The sequence below is a fragment of the Aureococcus anophagefferens genome, assembly GCF_000186865.1.
Source record: "Aureococcus anophagefferens unplaced genomic scaffold AURANscaffold_25, whole genome shotgun sequence".
Taxonomy (NCBI): domain Eukaryota; class Pelagophyceae; order Pelagomonadales; family Pelagomonadaceae; genus Aureococcus; species Aureococcus anophagefferens.
In genome coordinates, this window is record NW_008705585.1 from 274,741 (window position 1) to 300,191 (window position 25,451).

The following is a 25,451-nucleotide window of genomic DNA, read 5'->3' on the forward strand; positions in this document are numbered from 1 at the left end:
GAAAAGTCGAACTCGGCCGACATCGGGCAGCGCTGAAAGGTCGGGTCGTATGGTGAATGGAAACCGTCCAAGTAGAGGTGGATGCTGTCCTTGCGCCGAGCCGAGCCGGCGCCGCCATGCGAGCCAGAGTCCGAGTCGCGGACCTGTTGTCGAGTGGCGCGCGCCGCGGCGACATCAGACGCCCCCCTGTCCTTGCTCCCGCAAAAGTCTCGAGCGGCGGTGTGAGTCCGAGCGTCGCGGAGCCCTGTCTAGTTGCGCGCGCGCCGCGGCGACTTCGACCGCCCCCCCCAAATGGCGGCCGTCGACGAGCAGACGCTCCTCCACGACGTGGAACAGCGCTTCCTGCGCCTGAGTCAGAAGCTCGAGGCCTGCGAGAAGGAGCGCGACGATCTGCGCGCGTCCCAGGGCAAGTCGGACGAGCAGATCTCGGCCCTCACGCTCAGCCAGAGCGCGGCCCTCCGGGGCGAGGCCGACGCGTCGGAGAAGCGGTCCGCCGCCGAGCGCGAGGCGAGCCGCCTCGACGCGGCCTACAAGGCCGCGCTGGAGCGCGCGGAGCGCGCGGAGCTCTCCGCGTCGGCGGCGGCCACGGGCCGCGCGGCCGCGGAGGCGGAGCTCGCGGGCGCGCGGTCCGAGGCGCGCGCCTTCGAGCGGCGCGCGGCGTCCGCCGAGGCCGCCCAGACCGGCGCGGCCCTCGCGTCGGAGCGCGCCGCGTCCGAGCGCCGGGCCTTGGAGGACCACGCGGCCTGGCTCCAGTCGGAGCTCGACGCGCGGACCAAGGAGCTCCGGGACCGGCGGCGGTCCGGCGCGAGCCAGCTCAGCGAGGCCGAGGGCGCCCGCGCGTCCGCCGGCGCCGAGGCGGCGAAGCTCCGGGCCCAGGCCGAGGCGCTCAAGGCCGCCGAGACCCGGAGCGCGGCCGCCGCGGACGCCGCGGAGCGGAAGCTCCGCGACGCGACGAAGGCGCACGCCGAGGCCGTCGCGCGCTACGAGGGCGACCTCGCCGCCGAGAAGCGCCTCGCCGTCGCCCTCGTGGACGAGGCGGACGCGGCGGCGCGCGACCGCGACGCCTTCGAGGAGACCGCGAAGAAGGCCGAGGCGTCCGAGGCGGCGCTGCGCGCGAACTTGGACGCCGAGGTCGCGCGCCTCAAGGCGCGGAGCGACGAGGTGCTCGCCGAGGCCCGGGCGTCGGCCGACGCGCGGTTGAAGGAGACGGAGGCGGAGCTGGCGACGCAGACGGAGCGCGCGGATCTGCTCGAGGCCCGGGCCGGCGGCGCGGCGTCCGCGCCGCCGGCCGACGCGGGCCCCGCGGCCATGTACGAGCGCGCCGTCGACGCCGAGCGCGCCGCGGAGCGCGCGCGCGCCGAGCTCAAGCGCAACGAGCTCTACCTCGAGCGCGTCGCGCGCGAGGTGGAAAAGAAGGCCGAGGTCTTCGACCGCGAGGTCGCGGCGCGCAAGTCCGCCGTCGCGGCCTACGACGCGCTCGCGATCAAGCACCACGGCGCGCTCCAGGAATTGGAGCAGTCGAAGACGGACGCGGCGGCGGCGCTCAAGCGCGCGCGCGAGGAAAAGCACGAGCGGTCGGACCTCGAGCGGTCGAAGCGCGACCTGGCGCTCCAGGTGCAGGAGCTGCTGCGCGTGCGCACGGGCAAGTCGCCGTCGGGTTTGGTGGAGGCGCGGCTGAAGAAGAACTCGGCGGAGGAGCAGGCGCTCGGCGAGCAGCTGGTCGTCTTCGACGACGTCGCGGGGCTGCAGCAGCGCAACGAGCAGCTGCTGCGCGTCGTGCGCAAGCTCGCGGCCGAGGCCGAGGCGAAGAAGCTCGAGGAGGCCGAGGGCGAGACGTCGGGCGCGCTCGAGCAGGCCCTGAAGGATCTGGAGGACCTCAAGTCGAAGCGCGAACAGCAGGAGACGATGGTCCGCGCCGTCGTCGCGCAGCGCGACTCCTACCGGGACCAGCTCCGGGCCCGCGGCGAGGTCGCGGCCATCGTCGCCGCGCCCGCGGCGGCCGCGTTGACCGCGGACCCGGCGGCGGCCGCGCTCCGGAGGGCCGAGGTCGAGGCGGATCTCGAGGCGGCGGCGCGCGAGCGGGACCTCGCGAAGCAGGCCACGGCCTTCGCGCGCGACGCGGAGCTCGCGGCGAAGCGCGAGCTCGCGGAGGCGCGCGCCGCCGAGGGCCGGCTCCGCGGCGACTTGGAGTACGAGCGGTCGCGGACGCAGCGATTGGAGTCGTCGGCGGAGGCGAGCCGCCTCGGCGAGCAGGCGGCTCTAGCCGAGGCCGCGGGGCTCCACCGCCAGCTCGACCGCCGGACCGACGACCACGAGAAGCTCGTCGAGGACAAGGCCGCGTGGATGGACGAGAAAGCCGACCTCGCTCGCGCGAAAAAAGCCGCCGACGACGCGCTCGACGGCGCCCGGGCCGCGAAGCAGGACGCCGAGGCCAAGGGCGAGGCCCTCAGCCGCGAGAACGACAAGCTCGTGGCGGCCCTCGACGGCGTGCGCAAGTTGGAGAACGCGCTCGACGCGAAATCCGAGGCCGAGGTCACGTCGCTGCGGAGCCGCCTCGAGGCCGCGGAAAACCAGCGCGGCGCCGCGGCCCAGGAGCTCGCGCTGAGCCAGGAGACGCACCGCGTCAAGTTCAAGGCTTTGGAGGCCGACGCCGCGGCCGCGCGCGACGAGGCCAAGGCCGCCGAGGCGCGGTGCGCGGACGCGCGCGAGGCCGCGACGAAGGCGCAGGCCGAGAAGGACGGCGCCGAGCGCCGCCTGGCCGACGCGTTGCGCTCGGTGCCGCCGTCGTCGGCGCCGGCGTCGAGCCCCTTTGTCGAGGCGCGCGCGGCGCCGGCCGCCGCCGACGCGGACGTCGCTTTAACGGCCGTGCTCCGCGCGGACGCGGACGCGTTGCGCGCCGAGCTCGAGACGGCGTCGGCGGCGCGCGACGCGGAGCGGGGCCACGCGGACACGTTCCGGCGCATCGCCGCGGCCCACGAGGCCGCCCTCGCCGAGGCCACGGCCGCCGCGGACGCGACGAAGGCCGACTTCGCGGCCGCGAAGCAGGACCTCGAGGCCAAGCTCGCGGCCGCGTCCAAGAAGGAGAAGGACGCGCGGGCCGCCGAGGTCGCGGCGCAGCTCAAGGCCGACGGCCTCCAGCACGACCTCGACGCCGCGCGCGGCGACGCGGCGCAGTCCCAGGCGGAGCGCGACGGCGCGGCCGCCGCGCGCGACGACGCCGTCGCCGCGCGCGACGCGGCCGCGGCCGACGCGGACCGCGCGGCCCAGTCCGCGGCGACGGCCCGCGACGCCTACGAGCGCGAGCTCGGCCTCCACGCGGCCCACGTCGCCGCGCTCAACGCGGCGACCGCCGCGTGCAAGGCCGCCGTCGCCGAGCGCGACGCGCTCAAGAAGGCCGCGCCCGCCGCGACCCCGGAAGCGCCCGCGCCGGCGCCCGCCGCCGTCGACGACGAGGCGGCGAAGCGCCTGGCGGCCCTCGAGCGGCAGAACGAGCTGCTCCACGCGCAGATCGCCGTCGCGTCGTCGACCGTCGAGCGGTTGCAGCGGCGCCGCGGCGACGACGCGCTCGCGGGCGGCGGCGACGCCGCCGCGGGCGCCGAGTCCGACGCCGAGGCGCGCCTGCGCGAGCTGCGCGAGGTCGTCCTCTTCGTGCGCCGCGAGAAGGAGCTGGCCGAGGCGAAGCTCGCGGTGTCGGAGCGGACGCGAGGCCGCGCCGAGGCGCGCGCGCAGACCTCCGACGACGCCCTGGCGACCGTGCGCGTCGAGCGCGACGCCCTGCTCGAGCAGCGCGACGCCGGGCCCGGCGGTCTGGGCGAGCACGCGCAGAACGCGGAGCGCGCGCGCGCGGAGCAGGCGAGTTTGCTCCGGGAATCGAACGCGTCCCTTCGCGCGGACGCCGCGAAGCACAAGGCCGCCGCCGAGGCCCTCCGGGCCCAGCTCGACAAGGTCCACGCGTCCCACGTCGAGCCCAAGCACAAGCTCGTCGCCCAGCTCAAGGCCCAGGTCGCGACGAAGGAGCAGGAGCGCGCGTCGCACGAGCGCGACGCCAGCGCCTGGCGGAAGCGCGTCGACGCGCTGCTCTCCAAGGTCACGGAGAAGATCGACGCCGACGAGTACCGCGCCGTCGAGGAGAAGCTCCGCAAGGCCGAGGACCGGCTCGCCGACGCTACCGAGGCCGCGGCGGCCGCGAAGCGCGAGCTCGCGGCCGCGACGACCAAGATCGAGTCGCTGGACGCGGCGCACGCGCGCGACGCCGCGGCGGCGGCCCAGCGCTACCTGCGGTCCCTGCGCGCCGACGGCCTGCACCGCCGGTCCCTGACGGACGCGGCGGCGGCGGCGGAGAAGGTCAAGGCGCGCGCGGACGCCGCCGACGCGTCGAACGTCGCTCTCAAAGACGAGCTCGTCCGCGCGGAGGCCAAGGTGCGCAAGGCCGCGGGCATGATGCGCCAGTACAAGGCCCAGAACGCGGCGCTCCAGGTCAAGGTCGACGCCGTGCCCGCGGCGCCGCCGGCCGCGGCGGTCGCGGTCCCGGCCGCGCCCGCGGCGCCGGCCGCGGCGCCCGCGCCCGCGGCGCCCGCGGCCGCGGCGCCCGCGCCCGCCCCCGCGCCCGCGCCGGCGCCGGTGAAGCGCGCGCGCGCGGCGACGGACGCCGCCGCGGCGCCCGCCGCCGCCGAGGCCCCCGGCGCCGCCCGCGAAGAAGCCCAAGCAGCCGACGGCCGTCGCGAAGAAACGCGCCTTACCCGTCGCGGCCGCGCCCGCGGCCGCCGCCGCGGCGCCGGCGCCCGCGACGGCGTCGGCGCGCAAGAAAGCGAAGCGCGCCGCGCCCGCGCCGGCCCCGGCCGCGCCCGCCGCCGAGCCCGCGGACGCCGCCAAGCCCGCGGCCGCGGCCAAGCCCGCGGCCAAGCCCGCCGCGGCCGCCAAGCCCGCGGCCACCAAGGCGTCGCCCGCGGCCAAGGCCGCGGCCAAGCCCGGCGCCGCCAAGGCGTCGCCCGCCGCCGCCAAGAAGCAAAAGGCCACGGAGGCCGCCGCGCTGCGCGCGAAGCTCCTCGCGTTGCAAAAGTCGAACGCCGAAGCGAAGAAGACCATCGAGGAAAAGAAGGCGGAGCCCGCGGACGACGGCGCCGCGTCGCCGCCGCCGCCGGCGGTGCTGAGCCCCCTCGCGCCGACCTTCGTGCCCGTGCTCAGCCCCGTCTTCCCGCCCGCGGCGCCGCCGGCCGAGGACGCGCGGCCCAAGGCCGTCAGCGACGTCGACCGGCGCAAGGCGCGCGCGGCGCGCTTCGCCGGCGGCGCCGCGCCGGCGCCCGCGCCCCCGGACGACGACGACGAGGACCTCTAGGGAGAGGCGCACCGACGACTAAGTTCCTACTTCGCGCGTCGTCGTCGTCGCCACGTCGCAGTCGAGCACGAGGGGCGGCGCCTCCCGCTCGGGCGCGAGGTCCGGGCACCGCGGCGCCATCCACCACTTCTCCTTCGCGGCCGCGCCCCGGACGCCGAGCAGGTCCGCGCCGAGCTTGGCGTGGTGCGCCTTCGTGATGCCGTGGCCGTTGCGCTTGCCCTTGAGGCGGCTCGTGCGGCTGAGGTGGTTGAGGACCGCGTAGCGCGCGCCGTCGATGGCCGCGGGCGTCGGCTTCGAGAGCGTCTCCGGCGGTAGTGGAGCAAACATGCAGGCGCCGGACTCGATGATCTCCCGCAGCAGGGGCTGGTCGCGCACGGACGACCGCTTGATCCGCGCGCCCTCGCGGTTCGCCGCGGCCGCGCGCCGCAGCTCGTCGAGCACCCTGGCCGCCCAGGCCGCGAGGCAGGGCTCCGACTTGCCGCGCGCCACGGCGAAGATGCCGCCGTGGTAGGGCTCCGCCGCGAGGCGGCCCGGGTCGCGGACGTCGGCCGTGACCTGGGCAGCACAAGGGTGATTCAAGTTCGCTTCAACGTGAGTGTTCCGCGCGCGCGCGTTCCGGAAAAAGCATCCACGCTTCGAGACCGTTCCGAGAGATGATCGCTCGTCCAAAAATGAGCCGAAACGAGTGGAAAATGGCCGAGATATGAGCCTTTGAAGTTGGGAATTTCGCTCTCTTGTCCTGCCCCGGCCGTGACCTCGGCCTCCTCGTAGGCGAGCAGCGTCGCGGGCGACGCCGCCAGCGCCGCGACGGCCGTCGCCAGGAGCGGCGCCAGGGGCGCGCCGACGATGACGTCCGCGTCCATGTAGAGCACGACGCGCTCGGGCCCGGCCGCCGCGACGTCGAGCACGCGCATCTTGAGCTGCTTGTACAATATGGAGCCCGCGCGCGCGTCGCAGCGGTCCTCGAGGCGCACGGGCACGACGACGACGCCCCGCGGCGCGCAGCGCGGCTTGTCCGTGAACGCGTAGACCGTGCCGGCAAAGGCGCCGCGCTCACGGATGGAGCGCACGCACATGCCGAAGAGCGACTCCTCGGCGAGTTCGCCCATGGCGATGACGGCGATGGCCGCGTCGTCGCTGGCGCGCGCGATGCATGCGAGCGCGAGGAGCTTCAGCAGCGACGGCATCGCCGCTGCAAGGGGTGTTTATGGAGCTAGAGCATCACAAAAAGGGCAGCACCATGGCCGAGGTTTTCAAAAGGAGCTTTGGTGAAGTTTTGGTGATCCTTGGGCTGCCGATCATGATGGCCATGCGCTTGGTCTTGTCCCTCGTCGCCGTCGTCGGCGGCGCGGGGAGCCGGGGGTCGAGCGGCTGCGAGGCCTGCGTCGGCCTGAGCGCCCGCGGGTGCCTCGACGCCCTCGGGGCGTCCCTGGCGGCCCTCGGCGACGGCAGCCGCGTGATGGTGCTCGAGACGGTCCTCGCGGGCAGCGACCGCTGCGACGGCGCGGACCTCGCGACGTGCGCGGCCCGCTACGACGAGCTCGTGGCGTCGCTGGCCCGGCCGGCGCGCCTGCGGCGCCTGCGGGCGGCCTGCGGCGGCGGCCGCGCGGCCGCGGCCGCGGCCGGCGCGGCCGCGCCGGACGCGTTCGGCGCCGGCGGCGACGGCGCCGCGGCCGCCGGGCCGCCCTGGGGCGTCGCGAGCCTCGGCGGCTGGTCCCTCGGTTCCGCGGGGCGCGAGACGGCGACCTGCGCCGCCTGCGACGGCGCGGCGACGCGCGACGGCTGCGTGCGGGCCGCCTTGGCCGCGCATTTCGACGACGCCGCGGGCCTCGCGGCCGTCGTCGACGCGCGCGTCCTGGGGCAGCCCGACGACTCCGACGACGACGCCGCGCGCGCGGCGCTCCTCGCGGCGCTCTGGGACGGCGGCGTCGACGGCGCCGCGCGCTACGCCGCGGTCGTCTCGGCGTGCGCGGCCGTCGAAGCCCGCGGCCGCGACGCCTTCCTCGGCGACGGCCGGGGCGCCGCCTACGCCGAGGAGCGGCGCACGGGCTCCTGCGGCGCCTGCGGCGACGGCGACGACGCCGCGTGCGCCGCGCGGCTCCGGGAGGCGCTCCGCGCGGCGGACGACGACGACCGCCTCGCGGTCTACGAGGTCGCCTTCGCCGGCGGCGACGACTGGTGCGCCGGCGGCAACGACGCGGCGACCTGCGCCGACCGGCGTCCTTCGAGGCATGTGCGGGACCAGGAAATCGTCGCGGTCCGTAGGCGCCGACAGGCTCGAGGGCGTCCTCTTCGACGGCCTCGACGACGGCGCGCGCGCGGACGCGCTCGAGCGCGCGTGCGCGGCGGCGCGCCGCGCGTCGGGCGCGTCGTGGGCCGCGCCGCTCCTCGGGCGCAAGGCCGACGACGACGAGGTCAACGACCTCACGACGACCACCACCACCACGGCGAAGACGAAGAAGCGGGGCTACGTCGACGGCTACGGCGCCGCGCGGACGGCGGGCGCGGCCGCCGTCGCCGCGGGCCACGCGTCGCGGAGCCGCGGCGGCTCCGTGAACCGCCGCTACAAGCGCAAGCGCACGTCGCTGACGTTCGCGAAGACCTGTGTGGAAATCAACCACTGGTTTGGGGGGTCCTGACCAAACTTCAGAACTCTCTAGCTCGATCAAATCGAAGTCGATTTGGCTGACTTCTGGACGAATCGATTGCTCTCGTCGAGTTCTCGAAGCACGGCCGAAGGACTTGCGTCGAAACGGATGCATACGCGCACATTGAAGTCGGGTTGAAGATTTGATTTCCACGCAGGCGAAGACGGTGTTGCCCCTCGCGGGGCTCTTCGCGGCCTTTTACGTCGCGCGCGCGGCCGCGCGCCGGCTCCGGGGCCGGCGCCAGGGCTACGCGCGCGTGCCCAAGTCCGACGACCTACCCGACGCCGGGGGCCAGGTCTGGGCCATCCCGACGTCGGGCCTCGTGCGCCGGCCGTCCGCGGAGCTCCTCCAGCAGACCGCCGACGCCATGCGCGACGAGGAGCGGTTCCAGATCTGAGGCTCCGTAAGGTGGCGTATTGAAGGCGGGCCCGACTCGACGCAGGCGTGCGAGAGCTCGTGCGAGCGTCGCGACGCCGCGCGCGCCGCGGCACCAATGAGATTTCTGCCGCGCGGGCAGAACGGTCAACGCGCCGTCGGCCGATCGGAGCACGGAGGTCAGTCTCTCGAACAATATTCCTCCGGGCCTCAAGCGGGTCCACGCGCCATGAGCTTTAAGTTCGACCACCCGCTGGTGCGTGCCACGCCTCTCGCGCGCGATTTCCGCGGGCCCCGGCGGGACCGGGCGGCGGGATCCGCGCGTTTTCGGAAGGCCCCGCGGCCGCTTGCGTCCGCGCCAGAAACCGGCGCGGGCGCGGCGCGGCCGCGGCGGCGCTCCGGCCGCCCCGGGCGCCGCGCGCCGCCCGCCGACGCCGCGCCGCGCCGCGCGGGACCGACGCCGCCTCCGCGCGCAGGACCGGCGCAAGAGCGAGGCCGAGCGGATCCGCGCAAAGTACCCGGACAGGATACCGGTCATCTGCGAGAAGGCGGACAGAAGCGACATCCCGGACATCGCCAAGAAGAAGCGCGCCCCGGCGCCGGGCGCCTCCCGGGAGCGCGCGCGCGCGGGCCGCGCTCGACGCGTTTTTCGAACGCCGCAGGTACCTCGTGCCCGCGGACCTGACCGTGGGCCAGTTCATCTACGTCATCCGCAAGCGCATCAAGCTCCCGCCGGAGCGCGCCATCTTCATCTTCGTCGACAACGTCATCCCGCCGACGGCCGCGCTCATGTCCACGGTCTACGAGGTCCAGAAGGACGAGGACGGCTTCCTCTACATCACCTACTCGGGCGAGAACACGTTCGGCGACCTCCTCGAGGAGCTCCCCGAGGCCGACCTGTAGTCGCCCGCACGCGCGGCCGGCGCGCGCCCGCGCCCGCCGCGCCCCGGCGCCGCCCCTGTCCATACCGGCGCTCGCGCCGCGCCTCGAGCCAGCCCCCCTGTTAAACCGCTCGGATCTCCCTCGCCGGCTGCCGCCGCCACCCGCCTGCGAGTCCCGAAGCCCCCGGCGACGGCGCCGCGGGTTCCTCGGGAGCGCCTCGAGAGCGCCCGCGGCGAAGCGCGGGCGCGCCGAATTCGAACCGGAGCCGGGTGCCGCCGCCGCGACGACGACAAGACAACGATTACCCGGCGGCCTGAAGCCTGCGGGACTGGGTCGGGCGACGTCGCGCGGGGGCTACGCGCTCGAGCGCACCTGGCGCTGGAGCGACGCCGGGCTGCCCTCGGGGCTGCCGAGGTCGGAGACGCGGTAGCAGGGCACGGGCGACCGCGCGAGGGACCAGTCGAGCTCGCGGCTCGGCGTCCCGTGGATGCTCACGTAGAAGCGCGGCGCGCCCGCGGCGTCGACGAGGGGCCCCATGACGAACTTGTTGACGAACTTGGACCCGTCGCGGTGGTAGTTGACGATGGACGCGTAGCAGACGTGGCCCGCGTTGATTGACGACGCCATCTCCGCGATGCTGCGGTAGTCCGTGTCCGGCCCTTGCAGGAAGCGGCAGTTTGGGCGGCCGAGGACGTGCTCCGGCCGGTAGCCGCAGACGTTGAGCCAGGCTTGGCTGCAGGCGACGATGCTCGCGTCGGCGTGCGTCGCGTCGCAGACGAGGTACTGCGCGTCGGGCGCCGCCGCGTCGAGGAAGTCGAGGAAGACGGCGTTGACGCCGGCGCTCAGCTCGACCTCGCGCTTCACCTCGTCGAGCGGCGCGCCGTGGTGGGTCCAGGCGCTCTGCGGCATCGTTTCGTTCTGGATTTTGTGGGTGTGTGAGCAATCGATTTGCAAGTGACGAGCCTCGCGTGCGGCTTTTGCGGGTGCGTGCAATCGATTTGCAAGTGACGAGCCTCGCGTGCGGCTTTTGCGGGCGCGTGCAATCGATTTGCAAGTGACGAGCCTTGCGCGAGTTTTTGGCGGCGCGGCTGCGCGAAAAGTTGGTTTTTGTGGTGCGCGCGTGTCGCAGTGGTTGCTACGATGGCTTGAGCCCTCGCTGCGGGTGGTGTGGGCTGCGGACCTCGGTGCCGGCGGATAGGTCGGGCCAGCGGAGCGGGTTTTTGCGGGTGACTACGCACTTGTTGAACGGGCTGGAAGGCTCCGAACCGACTCAGCTCCGCCGGCTCGAGACAGGGCTCGAGATCGCTCGAGGACTCGCTCGACTCCCAATCACTTAGCTCGCCGCCCCTCGCGCTGGACGTTGCGGAGGAGGAAGGGGAGACACAGGTCCGGGTCGACGCGCGTCGCCGCGGCCTCGCCGGGGAAGCCGTCGGCCGCCGCCGCGGGCACGTCGAGGACCGCGAACGTCGACTTCGCGGACCCGCCGAGGGTCTCGTAGGACGCGTCGCTCGCCTTGCGGTCCAGGTCCGCGCTCAGCGCCTCGAAGGCGACGCGGCAGGCGTTGATGTCCGGGACGTCGTCGGAGACGCGGACGTCCGGGTGCGCGTCCTTGCAGCGTTTCCGGTACGCGGCCTTGAGCGCGACGGCGTCGTAGTCGCCGTCCAGCAGCAACGTTTTCGCGTGGCCGACATTATCCGCGCCGCGCTGCGCCGCGTCGCCCTGGACGACGTCGAGCACGCGCTTCTCCCAGTCGCCGAGCGGCTCGGTCGACACGTCGAAGTCGCCGAAGGTGAGTTTCGCGGCGCGGCCGCCGGCGACGTCGCGCGCGGCCTCGACGATCTCGCGCCGGTGCAGCGCGACGGCCCAGGGCACGACGACGTCCGCGGGCTGGTCGCTGACGACGCCGACGACGGCGACGGGCGCCCAGTCCGAGAACTGCGCCGCCTTTGGCGAACGCACGGCGACGACGAAATCGCGGAGGAAGAGGTCGTCGTCCGCGTCGTCGTCGCCGTCGTACTTCTTCTCCAGCTCGGCGTAGCGGTCCTCGGACGCCTCGAGCAGCTTCTCGCCCGATATGCGCTTGCCCTTGCGTTCCAGCTTCGGCGCGGCGCCGAACCCGCCGCCCTTGGTCTGCTTGGCGGCCTTCTTTTTGGGGCTGTTTTTCACGGCAAAAGCGTTGGCGGTTGTTACGACGAGGGCGAAGCGCAGCAGCTGCATGGCGCCGGCGCGTCGTCGGCTGCACACGAGCGTCGAGTGCGGGCGCCGGTGCGTCGTCGGCTACACACGAGCGTCGAGCGCGGCGCAATTCGTCGATGAGGCGGGACGGCAAGTGCGTCGTTGGCTGCACACGGGCGTCGAGCGCGGCGCAATTCGTCGATGAGGCGGGACGGGACGCAAGTGCGGCGTGGCAAACGTCAACGCTTGCGGCGAAAACGCCAACTTCAGCGAGCACCAACACCGCCGCCGCGCGCGTTCATTGGCGGACAGACGACGTCGTCTGTCGTGTATTGTCATGCCCAGCGCGAGCATGGCTGAGCTCTATGCATGGCTGCCATCCCTGTCGCAGATCAAGAGCGACCTCACCTTCGCGCGGCGCGGCGTCCAAGAGCGCCAGAGGTCTTGTGGCAACAGAAACAGCGCCGCCATGCGGCCGCGCCGTCGCCGGCGCGGCGCGGGCCGCTGTCGCCGCCCTCGCCGCCGCCGGCCCTCGAGAGGCCGCGCGCGCCATCGCTGCGACCGACTGCGAGAGCTCGCGGCGAGCGCGCACGACCCGCAACATCTTAGGTGCCGGCGGCGGACTTCGATTACGTCGGCGCGCTGCGGCCGTGGAAGGACATGACGCTCCACTACTACGACATGGACTGCATCGAGGTCTTCAACGGCTACACGTGGTCGCGGACGACGGCGCTGCACTGGGAGTACCCGCTCGCCGCGGTCGCGCTCTACGTCGCGCTGATCCCGGTCCTCAAGGCGTCGATCGCCGAGCCCGTCAAGATCCCGCGGTTCGCCCTCTGCTGGAACCTGGGGCTGAGCCTGTTTTCCCTCTGCGGCCTCGTCGCCTGCGCGCCGGTGCTCCTCAACGAGCTCCGGGCCAACGGCTTCTACTTCACGACGTGCGCGCCCGCGCCGTGGTACGGCGGCGGCTACCACGGCATGTTCGTGGCGCTCTTCATCTATTCCAAGTTCGTCGAGCTCGTGGACACGGCGATCATCCTGTTGGGGAAGCGGCAGGTCATCCTCCTGCACTGGTGGCACCACGTCACGGTGCTGCTCTACTGCTGGCACTCGTACGCGACGCAAATCGCCACGGGCCTCTGGTTCGCGACGATGAACTACTGCGTGCACAGCATCATGTACGCCTACTTCGCGTGCATGGGCGTGCCGAACCTGCGGCCGAAGGTGAAGAAGTTCGCGATCTACATCACGCTCTTGCAGCTCGCGCAGATGGTCGTCGGCATCTTCGTCACGGTCCGCGCGGTGCTCTACCAGGCCGGCGGCCTCGACTGCCGCGTGAACAAGACCAACTCCGTCCTCGGCCTCGCCATGTACTCGTCCTACTTCCTCCTCTTCGGCAAGCTCTTCTTCGAGAACTACGTCCTCAAGAGATCAAAGGCCAAGGCGGCCTAGGCTTGCGGGGGTTCGTCTAGTTAAGCTAGGTTTTGTTTACGAGGGCCTTCAAGAGGCCGCTGAGCGCGTCGACGTCGCCCTTGGACGCGCGCGAGCTCCGGAGCACGCGCCGCGCGGCCGCGACGCGCGGGTCCGCGGGCACGCGGCCCCGCGACGTCGCCCGGAAGCCGTCGTCGGCGCCGAGCGCGGCCGCGAGGCGCCCCACGAGCGCGTCGACGTGGCGGTCGTCCGCGGGCGGCTCCGCCGCCGGCTCGCCGCCGCCGGCCGCGGCGTACAAATTCGCCAGCGCGATGGACACGGCGTGCGACAGGTTCAGGCTGTCGTCCGACGCGATCTCCACGGAGCCGCCGCAGGCCGCGAGCTCCTCGGTGGTCAGGCCGTCGGCCTCGCGGCCGAAGACGAGCGCGACGCGGCGAGTTCCCGCCGCGAGGGCCGGCAGCGCGTCCGGAAGCGCCGCGTGGCGGCGCGACGCGCCCGAGCGCCGCGAGAAGGCGACGGACGTGTCGGCGTGTCGCAGCGCGTCGCCCAAGTCCGCGTGCTCCGTCGACCGCTCGTTCAACACGACGCGGCCCTGGGGCATCGCGTAGCGCCGCTCGTAGGTCGCCTCGGCGGCCCGGTCGTATTCCGGAGCGACGACGCGGAGGTGGCCCACGCCGAAGCACGCCGCCAGGCGGCAGACCTGGCCGACGTTCGACGCGTACTGGGGGCCCACGAGCACGACGTCGACGTGGCCCAGGCGCAGCGCGTCCGCCGTCGCGGCGACGGCGACGAGCGCGGCGACGGCGCGCATCGCGGCGTTGGCGCGACTCGCGGCGGCGCGCATCGCGGCGGTTAGCTTTTTTTGCGTCACGCCGTCGCGTCGGAGATGGTCGGCTGCTGCAGGACGTGCACTGCCTGCGTCTGGGCCCGGGTGCGGCAGCTGCCGCAGCTCAGACGCTCTCACACCCTCCACTTCAACACGACGGCTCCGTGGGGGCAACTTGCGCGAAATTCCAGAGGCGGGCCAGCGGACTCATCCCCCGGCGACGCGCACGCCAACAAGCCACACGCTTCACATTTTAACGCACGTCATCGGTCCGCGAGGGACGCGTCCCGGCCGTGCTCGCCGAGCGCGCCCGCGCGCATGATCTCCGGCTGCGGCGCCGGCGGCAGGAACCCCACCATCGGCTTGTCCGGCGTCCACCTGCGCGCGGACGGGCGTCGGGGCGCGTTTTGGCAGGACGGACGCGGCGCGACGCGCTCGGGCGGCGCGCCCCCCGTGCCGCGGAGCCGGTGCGCGAAGCGCAGCACGTCGTCGGTGGACATGCCGTTGGCGAAGGGCGTGCGGCAGGAGTGGATCAGCTCCTGGGCCTCGTCGAGCATGTTGCCCATCTCGAGCTCGAGGTCCTGGAGCTTCTTGATCTTCTTGGGCATCGGCGGCCGCGGGCCGGGATCCATGCGAGCCTCGTCGATGTCGGCCATCGTCGCGCGCGCGTTCGTCGTCTGGCGGATGTTGTAGTCGGCCTGCGTCAGGAAGGCCGTGCGCAGCTCGCCGAGGGTGGGCTCGCGCAAGGGCGGCGCATTTTGCTCGGCCATGGCGTCGCGTTTTGAGCCAAAGCTGAACTTCACGGAGCCGCGCTCCCTGGGTGACGATCGCCTGAGACTCCGACTACAACCGGAGTCGGAGCTCGAGCGACTGCTTCTCCCCGCGCGCGTGACGATGAAGGCCGTCCTCTTGGCACTCGCGCTGTCCACGGATGCGCTGATCGCGCCGCAGCGGTCCTTCGGCGGCGCCCGGCGGGCCGCGAAGAGCTCGGCGGTGACCATGTCGGCGTCGAAGAAAATTCTCGTCCTCGGCGGCGACGGCTTCTGCGGCTGGCCGACGGCGCTGCACCTCAGCGACAAGGGCCACGACGCGCGACGCCGGCGCCCAGAAAAACGCGCGAAAAAACGAGCCCCGCGCGCGCGCGCGCGCCGCCGCGGTGAAACCGAGCCGCGCAGGTGACGATCGTCGACAACCTGAGCCGCCGCAACATCGACACGGAGCTCGGCTGCGACTCGCTGACGCCCATCACGCACCCCGAGGTGCGCCTCGAGGCCTGGAAGGAGCTCACGGGCAAGACCATCCATTTCGAGAATTTGGACGTCGCGACCGAGTACGACAAGCTCGAGCTGCTCATGAAGACGGTGCGGCCCGACTCCGTCGTCCACTTCGCGGAGCAGCGCGCGGCGCCCTACTCCCAGAAGGGCGCGAAGCAGAAGCGCTACACGGTCGACAACAACGTCTGCGGCACGCACAACCTCCTCGCGGCCGTCGTCGAGGCGGACTGCAACACGCACGTCGTGCACCTCGGCACGATGGGCGTCTACGGCTACGGCACGTCGGGCGGCGAGATCCCCGAGGGCTACATCGACGTCATCCTCCCCGGCGGCCGCGAGTCCAAGATCCTCCACCCCGCGTACCCCGGCTCCGTCTACCACACGACCAAGTGCTTGGACGCGCTCCTCTTCCAGTTCTACAACAAGAACGACGGCGTCCGCGTCACGGACCTGCACCAGGGCATCGTCTGGGGCACGAACACGCCCCTGACGGGCATGGACGAGCGCCTCACGAACCGCTTCGACTACGACGGCGACTACGGCACGGTCCTGAACCGGTTCCTCATGCAGGCGGCGCTCGGCGTGCCGCTCACGGTCTACGGCACGGGCGGCCAGACGCGGGGCTTCATCCACGTCACGGACACGGCCAAGTGCATCGAGCTCGCCATCAACAACCCGCCCGCCGAGGGCGAGGGCGTCGAGATCTTCAACCAGGTCGCGGAGACGCGCCGCGTCCGCGACATCGCGGAGATGATTAGCTCGAACACGGGCGTGCCCGCGCGCTTCCTCGCGAACCCGCGCCAGGAGGCCGCGGAGAACGAGCTCGACGTGTCGAACCGCAAGTTCCGCGCGCTCGGCTTCGAGCCCACGCTCCTCAACGACAAGCTCTTCGAGGAGGTCCAGGACGTCACGAACAAGTACAAGGACCGCTGCATCCCGACGAAGATCCTCCCCGCGTCCTTCTGGAACAAGAAGCGCGCGCTCGCGGCCGAGGCTGACGGCGAGGCGCGGTCCGACATCAAGCTCCCGGAGGCCGTCGCGAGCCGCTAGGGGCCCCGTCGAAAACCCCCCCGCCGGCCGCCGCCGCCGGCTCCCGCCGTTCCCCCCGCGCGCCGCGCCCGACCTCCCGCCCCCTCTTCATACAGCACCATACAAAAACCGACCCTACTTCTTCGCGTACGCGTTCACAAGCAGGCGCCGCTGGAAGATGACGATCGCGACGGCGACGGCGACGAGGCTCGTGAGGCCGTTGTAGGGCCGGAGCGTCAGGCGCCCGAAGCGCCGCAGGGGCTTCGTCGACAGCAGCGCGTTCTTGATGCGCTGGTAGCGGACGATGCCGTTGAACGCCGTCGCGACGACGAAGAGGCAGATCGTCAGCTCCGCGCCCTCGGTCAACACGCGCCAGAACGCGCCGTCGTTCGACTCGAGCGACGACAGCGAGTAGGCCGTGCGCATGGACGCGAGGGTCGTGCGGATCCAGGCGAGGAGCGTGCGCTCGTTCGCGAGCTCCGTCGTGAGCCGCGAGAAGCGCTCGACGGCCGTGAGCTGCGCGGCGACGGAGTGGCGGTCCGCCTCCTCGTCGTCGTCCGACGGCGCGCGCGGCGACTCCCGCGGCGCGGGCGCCTCGGCGTCGTCGCCGAGGGCGAAGTACTCCGCCGTCGCGCGCTCGTCGCTCGCCTTGCGCGCCGCCGGGGGCGCCGCGTCGCCGTCGCCGCGCGCGTGGCGGCCGCCGCCCCGCGACGTCGTCCGCCGCGCGGGCGCGCCGTGCGCGTAGAGCGTCGCGCCGTCGGGCAGCGACGCGCTCAGGGGCGCGACGGGGCCGCGCCGGTCCCGCGCGAAGGTGCAGTAGAGCGACGCCGGGCACAGGCCGCCGCGGGCGGCGACGGCGCCCTGGAGCTCCGCGTGCGCGAGGCCGTCCCACGTGGCGACGTCGAAGGGCTCGCCCGTCTCGCAGACGATGACGTGCAGCGTGCGCGTGGCCATGGGTGGCGGTCGTGGGGTCGGGTGCGTGTGTCGGGGCCGGCGAACGCGGCCAGGGGAGACGCTTTGCCACAAAGCCCAATCGGAGGCCGAGGAGCGCGTCATCTAGCTGCGTCAAGCTGTCGTCAAGTCGACTGCATCATCCTTGATCGAGATGGCGATGAAGGGCATCTCGAGGCCTTTGCAGCGCGTCGTCTGAGGCCGCAACGCAGCAAAAGGGTCTCGACGTTGCCGCAGAAAGTTAAGCAAAGCCGTCGCAGCGCGAGCAACGCGCCGCTCGCGCGGTGACCATGGGCAAGAAGCAGCGCGAGCGCAAGGCCAAGGACAAGGCGCGCAACGCCGCCAAGCCGAGCGCGGCGCAGGACGAGACCTTCGTGCCCTTCGCCGAGTTCCTGTCGCCGGAGCTCGCCGCCGAGTGCGGCGAGGCCGCGCCGGCCGCGCCCGCCGCGCGCGCGGCGCCGGAGCCCAGGGCGAAGCTCAGCGGCACGCAGCGGAAGCGGCTCGCCAAGTACACGGAGAAGGCGCGGAAGCGCGCGCAGCGCGCCGAGCTCTACGCGACGCTCGGCGCCCACGCGGCGACGCCCGAGCAGCTCGGCGTCGTCCGCGCGACCGTCGCCGCGCGGTCGGGGAGCCAGCGCGCGACGGCGCGGCAGCGCGCGACGGCCGCGCTCCTCCGCGACCGCCACGGCCTCGCCCTCGACGCCGCGGAGCGCGACTCGCTCCACGCGCGCGGCGCGACCGTCGACGACGCCGACGCGCCGCCCGTCGCGCCGCCGCCCGAGGCCGCGGACGACGACGACGCCATGGACGACGACGCGAGCGACGGCGACGACGCCATGGACGAAGGCGAGCACGCGAGCGACAGCGACGACGACAGCGACGACGACGAGGCGCCGCCGCTCGTCGCGGCGCCGCCGGCCATGGCGCCGCCGCCGGCCGCGGCGCCGCCGGCCGCCGCGCCGCCGGCCGCGGCGGCGACGCCGTCGTCGTTCGCGGCGCAGATGATGGCGCAGCTCGCGTCGCTCAAGACGTCGGCGCTCGCGACGGCGCCGGCTACGGCCGCGCCGGCGCCCGAGGACGCCGCGCCGCTCGCGGGCAGGACCGGCTACGTCGCCGTGGACCTCGAGCTGCCCGCGGCGCTCCGGTCCGCCCCCTCCGCGCCGTCCGCGGCTCCCGCGCCCGCGCGGCCGCGGCCCGCCGTCGTCCGCCCGCCGGGCGTCGCCGAGGCGCGCCAGGCGCTGCCCTGCTGCGGCATGGAGCAGGAGCTCGTCGACGCGGTCTCGCGGAACGACGTCGTCGTCGTCTGCGGCGCCACGGGCTCCGGCAAGTCGACGCAGCTGCCCCAGTTCCTCTACGAGGCGGGCCTCACGGCCACGGGCCTGCGCATCGCCGTGACGCAGCCGCGGCGCGTCGCCGCGGTGACGACGTGCGAGCGCGTGGCCCACGAGCTCGGCGCACCGGACCCGAAAACCACGCCCGACGCGCTCGTGGGCTACCGCACGCGCTACGACGCCGGCGGCGTCGGCCCGTCGACGCGCTTGTTATTTGAGACGGACGGCGTGCTGCTCAACGAGTGCAAGCGCGACCTCTTGCTGCGCGACTACGCGGCGGTGATCCTGGACGAGGCGCACGAGCGGTCGCTGAACACGGACGTGCTGCTGGGCCTGCTGAGCCGCGCCGTGCCCCTGCGGCGCGCGCACTACGACGAGGCGACGGCCGCGGGCGACGCGGACGCCCTGCCGCCGCTGAAGCTCGTGGTCATGTCCGCGACGCTCCGCGTCGACGACTTTTTGGACAACGCGGCCCTCTGGGGCGCCGGCCCGCGGCCCGAGCTCGTCAGCGTCGAGGCGCGGCAGCACCCCGTGACGACGCACTTCGCCAAGGTCACGGAGCTCGACGACTACGCGGGCGCGGCCCTGGCCAAGACGCGCGCGATCCACGACAAGTTGCCCGACGGCGCGGTCCTCGTTTTTTTCACGGGCAAGCGGGAGATCGACGAGTTGTGGACGCCCTGCGGGGGCCGGGCCTCCACGTCGTGCCCCTCCACGCGCAGATGTCCCTCGCGGACCAGCGCGCGGCCTTCGCGGAGCCGCCGCCGGGTTGCCGAAAGGTCGTCGCGGCGACGAACGTCGCGGAGACGTCGCTGACGATCCCCGGCGTGACCTACGTCGTCGACAGCGGCCGCGCGAAGCGCAAGGTCGTGCTCGACGCCGCGAGCGGCGCCGTCGCGTTCCGCGTGGGCTGGATCTCGCGCGCCGCGGCGGACCAGCGCGCGGGCCGCGCGGGCCGCGAGGGGCCGGGCCACTGCTACCGCCTCTACTCGTCGGCGCTCTTCGCCGAGACCTTCGACGCCTTCGAGGCGCCCGAGGTCGCGCGCCTGCCGCTCCTGGACGTCGTGCTGGCCGCGAAGGACCTGGGCGTCGCCGACGTCGGCTCGTTCCCCTTCCCCTCGCGGCCGCCGCCGGCGGAGCTCGCGGCCGCGGGCCGCGCGCTGGAGCGCCTCGGCTGCGTGGGCGCGAACGGCGCCCTGTCGCCCCTGGGCGCGGCCGTCGCGAGGCTGCCCGTGGGCTGCCGCCACGCGTGCGCGCTCGCGCACGTCGCGCGGAATCTGACCGGCGGCGACGACGAGCGCCGGCGCACGGCGGCGCTCGCCGTCGCCCTCGTCGCCGCCGGCTCCGAGGCCTGCCCCTTCGGGGGCGCGTCCGACGCGCAGCGGCGCGCTCGCGGCGCTGAAAAAGGCCCTGCGGGACCGCGCGCGTCTTCGCCGGCGGCGACGGCGCGCCGCTGGCCGTCGCCCTCGACGACCTGCGGCCCGCGACGGCGGCGCAGGACGTCCTCCTGGCCAAGGCGCTCTGCGCCGGCAGCCTCGACCGCGTCGCGCGCCGCGCGGACCCGGCGGTCGTCGAGGCGCGCGCGCGCGCGGCCGCGGCCGCCGCGGGCGAGGTCTACGACCCGAAGTCGCTGAGCGCGCACGACCGCGACTGCGCCTACGAGCTGCTCTGCGAGGCGCCGGGCGACCGCGGGCCGCGCCTCGCCTACGTGTCCGCGCGGTCCGCGGCGCACGCGCGGTCGCGCCGCGACCTGCCGCCGTTCCTCGCGTACGGGGCCGCGGCGCTGCCGGAGCGCGGCGCCGCGAAGCTCGACGCGTGCACGGCCGTCGACGGCGCCTGGCTCGCCCAGCTCGCGGGGACCTTCGTCGCCTTCGGCCCGCCCCTCGAGCGGCCGCCGCCGCGGCTGCGGGCGGACGGCGACCGCGTCCGCGTCTTCCGCGAGCCGGCGCTCGCGGCCGCGCGGGGGCCGCCCTGGCTCCTGCCCGTCGTCGCCGCGCCCCTCGAGGGCTGCGGGCCCGACGCCGCGGGCGCCGTCGCCGCGCGCCTGCTCCTCGACGGCGCGCTCCTGCCGGGACTCGTCGACGGCGCGGCGCTTCTCGACGCGCCCGCGGCCGCGCTGCCCCTCGGCGACGCCCCCGCGGCGAAGCGCCCGCCGAGGGTCGCCGCGCTCGTCGCCGCGCTGCGGGGGGCGGCGACGCGCGCCGCCGTCGCGGCGGCGCTCGCGGCGCCCGCGGGGAGGGACGCGCTCCTCGGCGTCGTCCGCAAGTCGGGACGCGCGGCCCTCGAGGGCCGGCTCGCTAAGCTCTAGCCTAGGCCTCGGTCGCAAGTCGGGACGCGCGGCCCTCGAGGGCCGGCCCGCTAAGCTTTAGCCTAGGCCTCGGCCGCGACTGCCTTCTTCTGGGCGCGCGCGGCCTTCTTCAGCGCGCGCTTCTCCTTCTCCTCGCGGATGGCGCGCTTCCGCGCGCGCTTGGCCTCCTTGGCCGCGCGCTTGTCCACCGCGTCGTCCGCGGCGGGTTCGCCGCCGGCGGGCGCCGCCGCGGAGACGTCCGCGGCGGGTTCGCCGCCGTCGGGGGGCGCCGCTGCGGAGACGAGGCTCCGGAAGAGCGCGAGCGCCGCGTCGACGGGCGGCGGCGGCGGCGGCGGCAGCGGCGCCACGGCGACGTCGGCGACGCCGGGGATCTCCCGGAGCCGCGGCGCGAGCTCGTCGGCGAGCACGCCGGGCCCGAGGGCCGCGGCGGCGCCCGCGACGGCGGCGGTCGCGCCCGCGAGGAGCGCCGCGGGCGCCGGGACCTCGCCGGCGCCGTCGAGCGTCGCGTGCGTCGCCGCGCCCGCGGCCTCCGGGAGGTCGAGGCCGTGCGCGCGCGCGAGGAACGCGCGCTCGTCGGCGGCGCTCGCCGGGCGCCAGCGGTCGTAGCCCCGGCGCCGGTTCGCGGCCGCGAGCGGCGCCTCGGCGCGCGCGCCGGGCCCGGGGCCGAAGCCGAGCGCGCGCCGCGGCCGCGAGAGCTCGGGCCATTTGAAGACGACGCTGTCGGCGTAGAGCGCGTCGCCCGGCTCGAGGGCCGCGGCGCCGTCGCCGAGCCGGCGGAGCGCGGCCTGCGCGGGGCGCCGCCGTCGCGTCGCGCGCGCGGGGACGGCCGCGCGGGCGGTCGCGAGGCGCGCGCGGCCGGGCCGGAGCACGACGACGTCCGCCGTCGCGGCGACGCGGCACCGCCGGGGCTCGTCCGCGTCCCAGGCCGCGGCGTCGACGGAGACCGCGACGCACGGCACGAGCGGCAGGTCCGCGCCCCCGAGGAGCGACGCCCGCGCCTCGCGCGCCGCGTCGCGGCGCGCGAGGAACTCCTCCGTCACGCCGAACGCGACGAGGTCGCGGCCCTCGAAGACGACGCGGCACGTCGCCGCCTGGCGCCGCAGCGCGCGCGCGACGCGCCCCGCGACGCGCGCGCGAAGCCCCGCGGCCGGCGCTTCCGGTTCCGCGTCGCCCGCGTCGCGCGCGTCGCGCGCGTCCGCGGCCCGCGCCGCGTCGACGCCGAGGGCCGACGCCGCGGCGACGACGTCCTCGAGCGCCTCGGTTTGGCGGGCCGCCGCCGCCCAGACCGTCAACCCGCGCGTCCCGTCGAGGTCCGCGAAGAAGGGTTTGTCTTTCCAGGCGTCGTCGAGGGCGTCCAGGACCATTTCAGCGGCGAGCGGGTGCGTCGATTTCGCCGCGAATTCGACGGGCGTCGCGACGTAGCTCTCGTCGCCTCGCGGGAGCAGCAGGGAGAACGTGAACGACGTCATGGGCGGCGTCGTGAGCTTTTGTATCGAATTGCCACAGCGCCTCGGACTCGTCGGTGCTTATCCAGGGGGGTTCGTGGGGTACCTCGGCGAGCCGAGCCAGGTGGCGACCGCCTCGGACTCGATTGGCGACTCTCTCTCTAGCGCATTAGGCGACGCTCCCCGCCCACGCGCCGACTCTCTCTAGCGCATTAGGCGACGCACCCCGCCTACGCGCCTGCCTTGGGCGGACGCGGGCACTGGGGGGCCCACTAAAGCCGCAATGGGCCATTGGCAATGGCGACTCGGATCGCCTAGTAATTCTCAGTTTTGGAAACTGAGAGGAGGACGACGGCCTCACACCGCCCCGCCTCTCTAATACGCGAAAGCCTCTACCTTGGGAGCCTAGGTTAAGCTTATCAGCCCCACACCTTGACCGTGTTGTCGAACGACCCGGAGACGACGCGCCGGCCGTCGGGGAAGACGGCGACGCCGTCGACCTAAAGCCAAGGGAGATCACACCCGAAAGAACAAGGACGCCGCACCACACTGCATACGAAGTCCCGGACAGCGTCGCGACGCACTCGCCCGTGGCCGCGTCCCAGACCTTGACCTTCTTGTCGTCCGACCCGGAGACGACGCGCCGGCCGTCGGGGAAGACGGCGACGCTTGTGACCTAAAAAACCAGGAAGATCACACCCTAAAGAACCAGGACGCCGCACCAAACCGTTTTCTCATGTCCGCACAGCGTCGCGACGCACTCGCCCGTGGCCGCGTCCCAGACCTTGACCGTGTTGTCGGACGACGCGGAGACGACGCGCCGGCCGTCGGGGAAGACGGCGACGCTTGTGACCTAAAAAACCAGGAAGATCACACGCGAAAGAATAAGGACGCCGCGCCACACGGTATTCGAATGCCCGGCCAGCGTCGCGACACACTCGCCCGTGGCCGCGTCCCAGACCTTGACCGTCTCGTCGTCCGCCCCGGAGACGACGCGCCGCCCGTCGGGGAAGACGGCGACGCTCTTGACCTAAAAGCCAGGGAGATCACACACACAAGAAAAACAGAGAAGACGCCGCGCCACACGGTATTCGAATGCCCGGCCAGCGTCGCGACACACTCGCCCGTGGCCGCGTCCCACACCTTGACCGTTTCGTCGTACGACCCGGAGACGACGCGCCGGCCGTCGGGGAAGACGGCGACGCTCTTGACCTAAAAAAACAGGAAGATCACACGCGAAAGAATAAGGACGCCGCGCCACACCGTCCCCGAATGCCCGGCCAGCGTCGCGACGCACTCGCCCGTGGCCACGTCCCACACCTTGACAGTCTCGTCCTTCGACCCGGAGACGACGCGCCGGCCGTCGGGGAAGACGGCGACGCTCTTGACCTAAAAGCCAGGAAGATCACACACACACAAGAGAAACAGCAGAGAAGACGCCGCGCCACACCTCCCCCGAATGCCCAGCCAGCGTCGCGACGCACTCGCCCGTGGCCGCGTCCCACACCTTGACCGTCTTGTCGCTCGACCCGGAGACGACGCGCCGGCCGTCGGGGAAGACGGCGACGCTGCTGACCTAAACGCCAGAGAGATCACAGAATCGCAGAAACAAGGACGCCGCGCCCCACGTTCTCCGAATGCCCGGCCAGCGTCGCGACGCACTTTTTCGTGGCCATGCCCCACACCTTGACCGCCTCGTCCTTCGACGCGGAGACGACGCGCCGGCCGTCGGGGAAAACGGCGACGCTCCAGACCTAAAGACTGAAGTTCACACGCTAAAGAACGAGGACGCCGCGCCACACGCAATCCGATTGCCCCAGCGTCGCGACGCACTCGCCCGTGGCCGCGTCCCACACCTTCACCGTCCCGTCGTCCGACCCGGAGACGACGCGCCGGCCGTTGAAGAAGACGGCGACGCTGTTGACCTAAAAAAGCAGGGGAGATCACACCCGAAAGAACGAGGACGCCGCGCCACACCCGCTCCGAATGCCCGGCCAGCGTCGCGACGCACTTGCCCGTGGCCGCGTCCCACACCTTGACCATCGCGTCGCCCGCCCCGGAGACGACGTGCCGGCCGTCGGGGAAGACGGCGACGCAGTGGACCTAAAGACGGAAGATCACACACACACAACACAAGAAAATCAGAGAAGACGCCGCGCCACACCGCCCCTAACCCAAATCTTCTGGGCGAATGCCCGGCGAGCGTCGCGACGCACTCGCCCGTGGCCGCGTCCCACACCTTGACCGTGACGTCGTTCGACCCGGAGACGACGCGCCGGCCGTCGGGGAAGACGGCGACGCTTGTGACCTAAAAACCAGAGAGATCACACCCTAAAGAACCGGGACGCCGCGCCACACCCGATTCGAATGCCCGGCCAGCGTCGCGACGCACTCGCCCGTGGCCGTGTCCCACACCTTGACCGTGTTGTCGTCCGCCCCGGAGACGACGCGCCGGCCGTCGGGGAACACGGCGACGGCGAAGACCTGAAGACAAAAGATCACACACAGAGAAAACAGAGAAGACGCCGCGCCACACGTCATTCGAATGCCCGGCCAGCGTCGCGACGCACTCGCCCGTGGCCGCGTCCCAGACCTTGACCGTGTTGTCCTCCGACCCGGAGACGACGCGTCGGCCGTCGGGGAAGACGGCGACGCTCCAGACCTAAAAGACAAAAAATAACACACACACAAGAAAAACAGAGAAGACGCTGCGCCACACCCCCTTCGAATGCCCGGCCAGCGTCGCGACGCACTCGCCCGTGGCCGCGTCCCACACCTTCACCGTCCCGTCGTCCGAGTCCGACCCGGAGACGACGCGCCGGCCGTCGGGGAAGACGGCGACGCTCCAGGCCTAAGACGAAAGATCACACACGCAGAAAAACATAAAAAGAAGACGCCGCGTCACACCCCATACGCTTTCAGCCTCGCGAGCTCGGCCAACTTGGAGAGGTCCACGATCTTCAAAAACGGCATGAATCGCAGCTTCGCAGCGTCCACAGACACGCAGCTGCTTGTGTCCCAGATCGACTGCCTCACCTTTGGCACCGCCGCCGCGGGGCTCTCCTGCTCGAACGTCTCCACGGCCACGACTTCCCCACCGCCGTCGCCGACCGCCAGTCGCTCCGCCACGCTCGAGTCCTCTTCACGCTCCAAAATAAGGAGACGCGGAGGGATTTCACGCTCCAAAGCCGCGCCCGGCGCCGCGTCGGGCACCTCGCGAACGCCGTCGCCGCCCTTGTCCGCGTACGACGCCGGGCTCTCCTGCTCTATCGGCTCCACAGCCGCCACGTCCCCACTGTTCACAGCCGCAACTTCCCCACCGCCGTCCTCGACTGCCAGTCGCTCCGCCACGTTCGAGACCTCTTCTTGTTGCGTCGCCACCGCCTCAGCCGCCTCGTCGCGCGCCTCTCGAGCGCCGTTGCCGCCCTTGCCCTCGCAAAA

The 25,451-nt window shown here is 73.2% G+C and overlaps 8 protein-coding genes across 8 annotated transcripts; 6 read left to right on the plus strand and 2 right to left on the minus strand.

Annotated features, from left to right (window-relative positions):
• Positions 1-291: 291 nt before the first annotated feature.
• On the plus strand, positions 292-5,335 carry AURANDRAFT_66700 (hypothetical protein; the record flags this gene model as incomplete). Its single annotated transcript, XM_009041941.1, has 2 exons — positions 292-4,620; positions 4,709-5,335. The coding sequence occupies 2 exons, from the start codon at positions 292-294 to the stop codon at positions 5,333-5,335; spliced, it is 4,956 nt and encodes a 1,651-aa protein (XP_009040189.1).
• Positions 5,336-6,635: 1,300 nt separating this feature from the next.
• On the plus strand, positions 6,636-8,380 carry AURANDRAFT_66701 (hypothetical protein; the record flags this gene model as incomplete). The annotated part of the gene is made up of 3 exons (XM_009041942.1): positions 6,636-7,554; positions 7,601-7,941; positions 8,141-8,380. 3 exons carry the CDS (start codon positions 6,636-6,638, stop codon positions 8,378-8,380), a joined length of 1,500 nt encoding a protein of 499 aa, XP_009040190.1.
• A 164-nt stretch (positions 8,381-8,544) lies between these two features.
• AURANDRAFT_70347 (hypothetical protein) lies at positions 8,545-9,261 on the plus strand (the record flags this gene model as incomplete). Its single annotated transcript, XM_009041943.1, has 3 exons — positions 8,545-8,614; positions 8,835-9,002; positions 9,055-9,261. 3 exons carry the CDS (start codon positions 8,588-8,590, stop codon positions 9,259-9,261), a joined length of 402 nt encoding a protein of 133 aa, XP_009040191.1.
• A 504-nt stretch (positions 9,262-9,765) lies between these two features.
• AURANDRAFT_8874 (hypothetical protein) lies at positions 9,766-10,023 on the minus strand (the record flags this gene model as incomplete). The annotated part of the gene is made up of 1 exon (XM_009041997.1): positions 9,766-10,023. A coding segment is annotated over one exon (258 nt), but the record flags the coding sequence as incomplete, so codon positions are not given.
• A 2,073-nt stretch (positions 10,024-12,096) lies between these two features.
• Positions 12,097-12,867, plus strand: AURANDRAFT_31406 (hypothetical protein; the record flags this gene model as incomplete). Its single annotated transcript, XM_009041944.1, has 1 exon — positions 12,097-12,867. One exon carries the CDS (start codon positions 12,097-12,099, stop codon positions 12,865-12,867), a length of 771 nt encoding a protein of 256 aa, XP_009040192.1.
• A 1,804-nt stretch (positions 12,868-14,671) lies between these two features.
• AURANDRAFT_31507 (hypothetical protein) lies at positions 14,672-15,996 on the plus strand (the record flags this gene model as incomplete). The annotated part of the gene is given in 2 exon segments (XM_009041945.1): positions 14,672-14,828; positions 14,840-15,996. The coding sequence occupies 2 exon segments, from the start codon at positions 14,672-14,674 to the stop codon at positions 15,994-15,996; spliced, it is 1,314 nt and encodes a 437-aa protein (XP_009040193.1).
• A 1,934-nt stretch (positions 15,997-17,930) lies between these two features.
• Positions 17,931-19,073, plus strand: AURANDRAFT_31375 (hypothetical protein; the record flags this gene model as incomplete). The annotated part of the gene is made up of 1 exon (XM_009041946.1): positions 17,931-19,073. One exon carries the CDS (start codon positions 17,931-17,933, stop codon positions 19,071-19,073), a length of 1,143 nt encoding a protein of 380 aa, XP_009040194.1.
• Positions 19,074-22,429: 3,356 nt separating this feature from the next.
• AURANDRAFT_31404 (hypothetical protein) lies at positions 22,430-24,858 on the minus strand (the record flags this gene model as incomplete). Its single annotated transcript, XM_009041996.1, has 13 exons — positions 22,430-22,510; positions 22,561-22,686; positions 22,738-22,863; positions 22,915-23,040; positions 23,097-23,222; positions 23,262-23,399; positions 23,461-23,586; positions 23,813-23,935; positions 23,988-24,113; positions 24,175-24,318; positions 24,369-24,494; positions 24,547-24,672; positions 24,730-24,858. Coding segments are annotated over 13 exons (1,623 nt in total), but the record flags the coding sequence as incomplete, so codon positions are not given.
• Between the last annotated feature and the right edge of the window lie 593 nt (positions 24,859-25,451).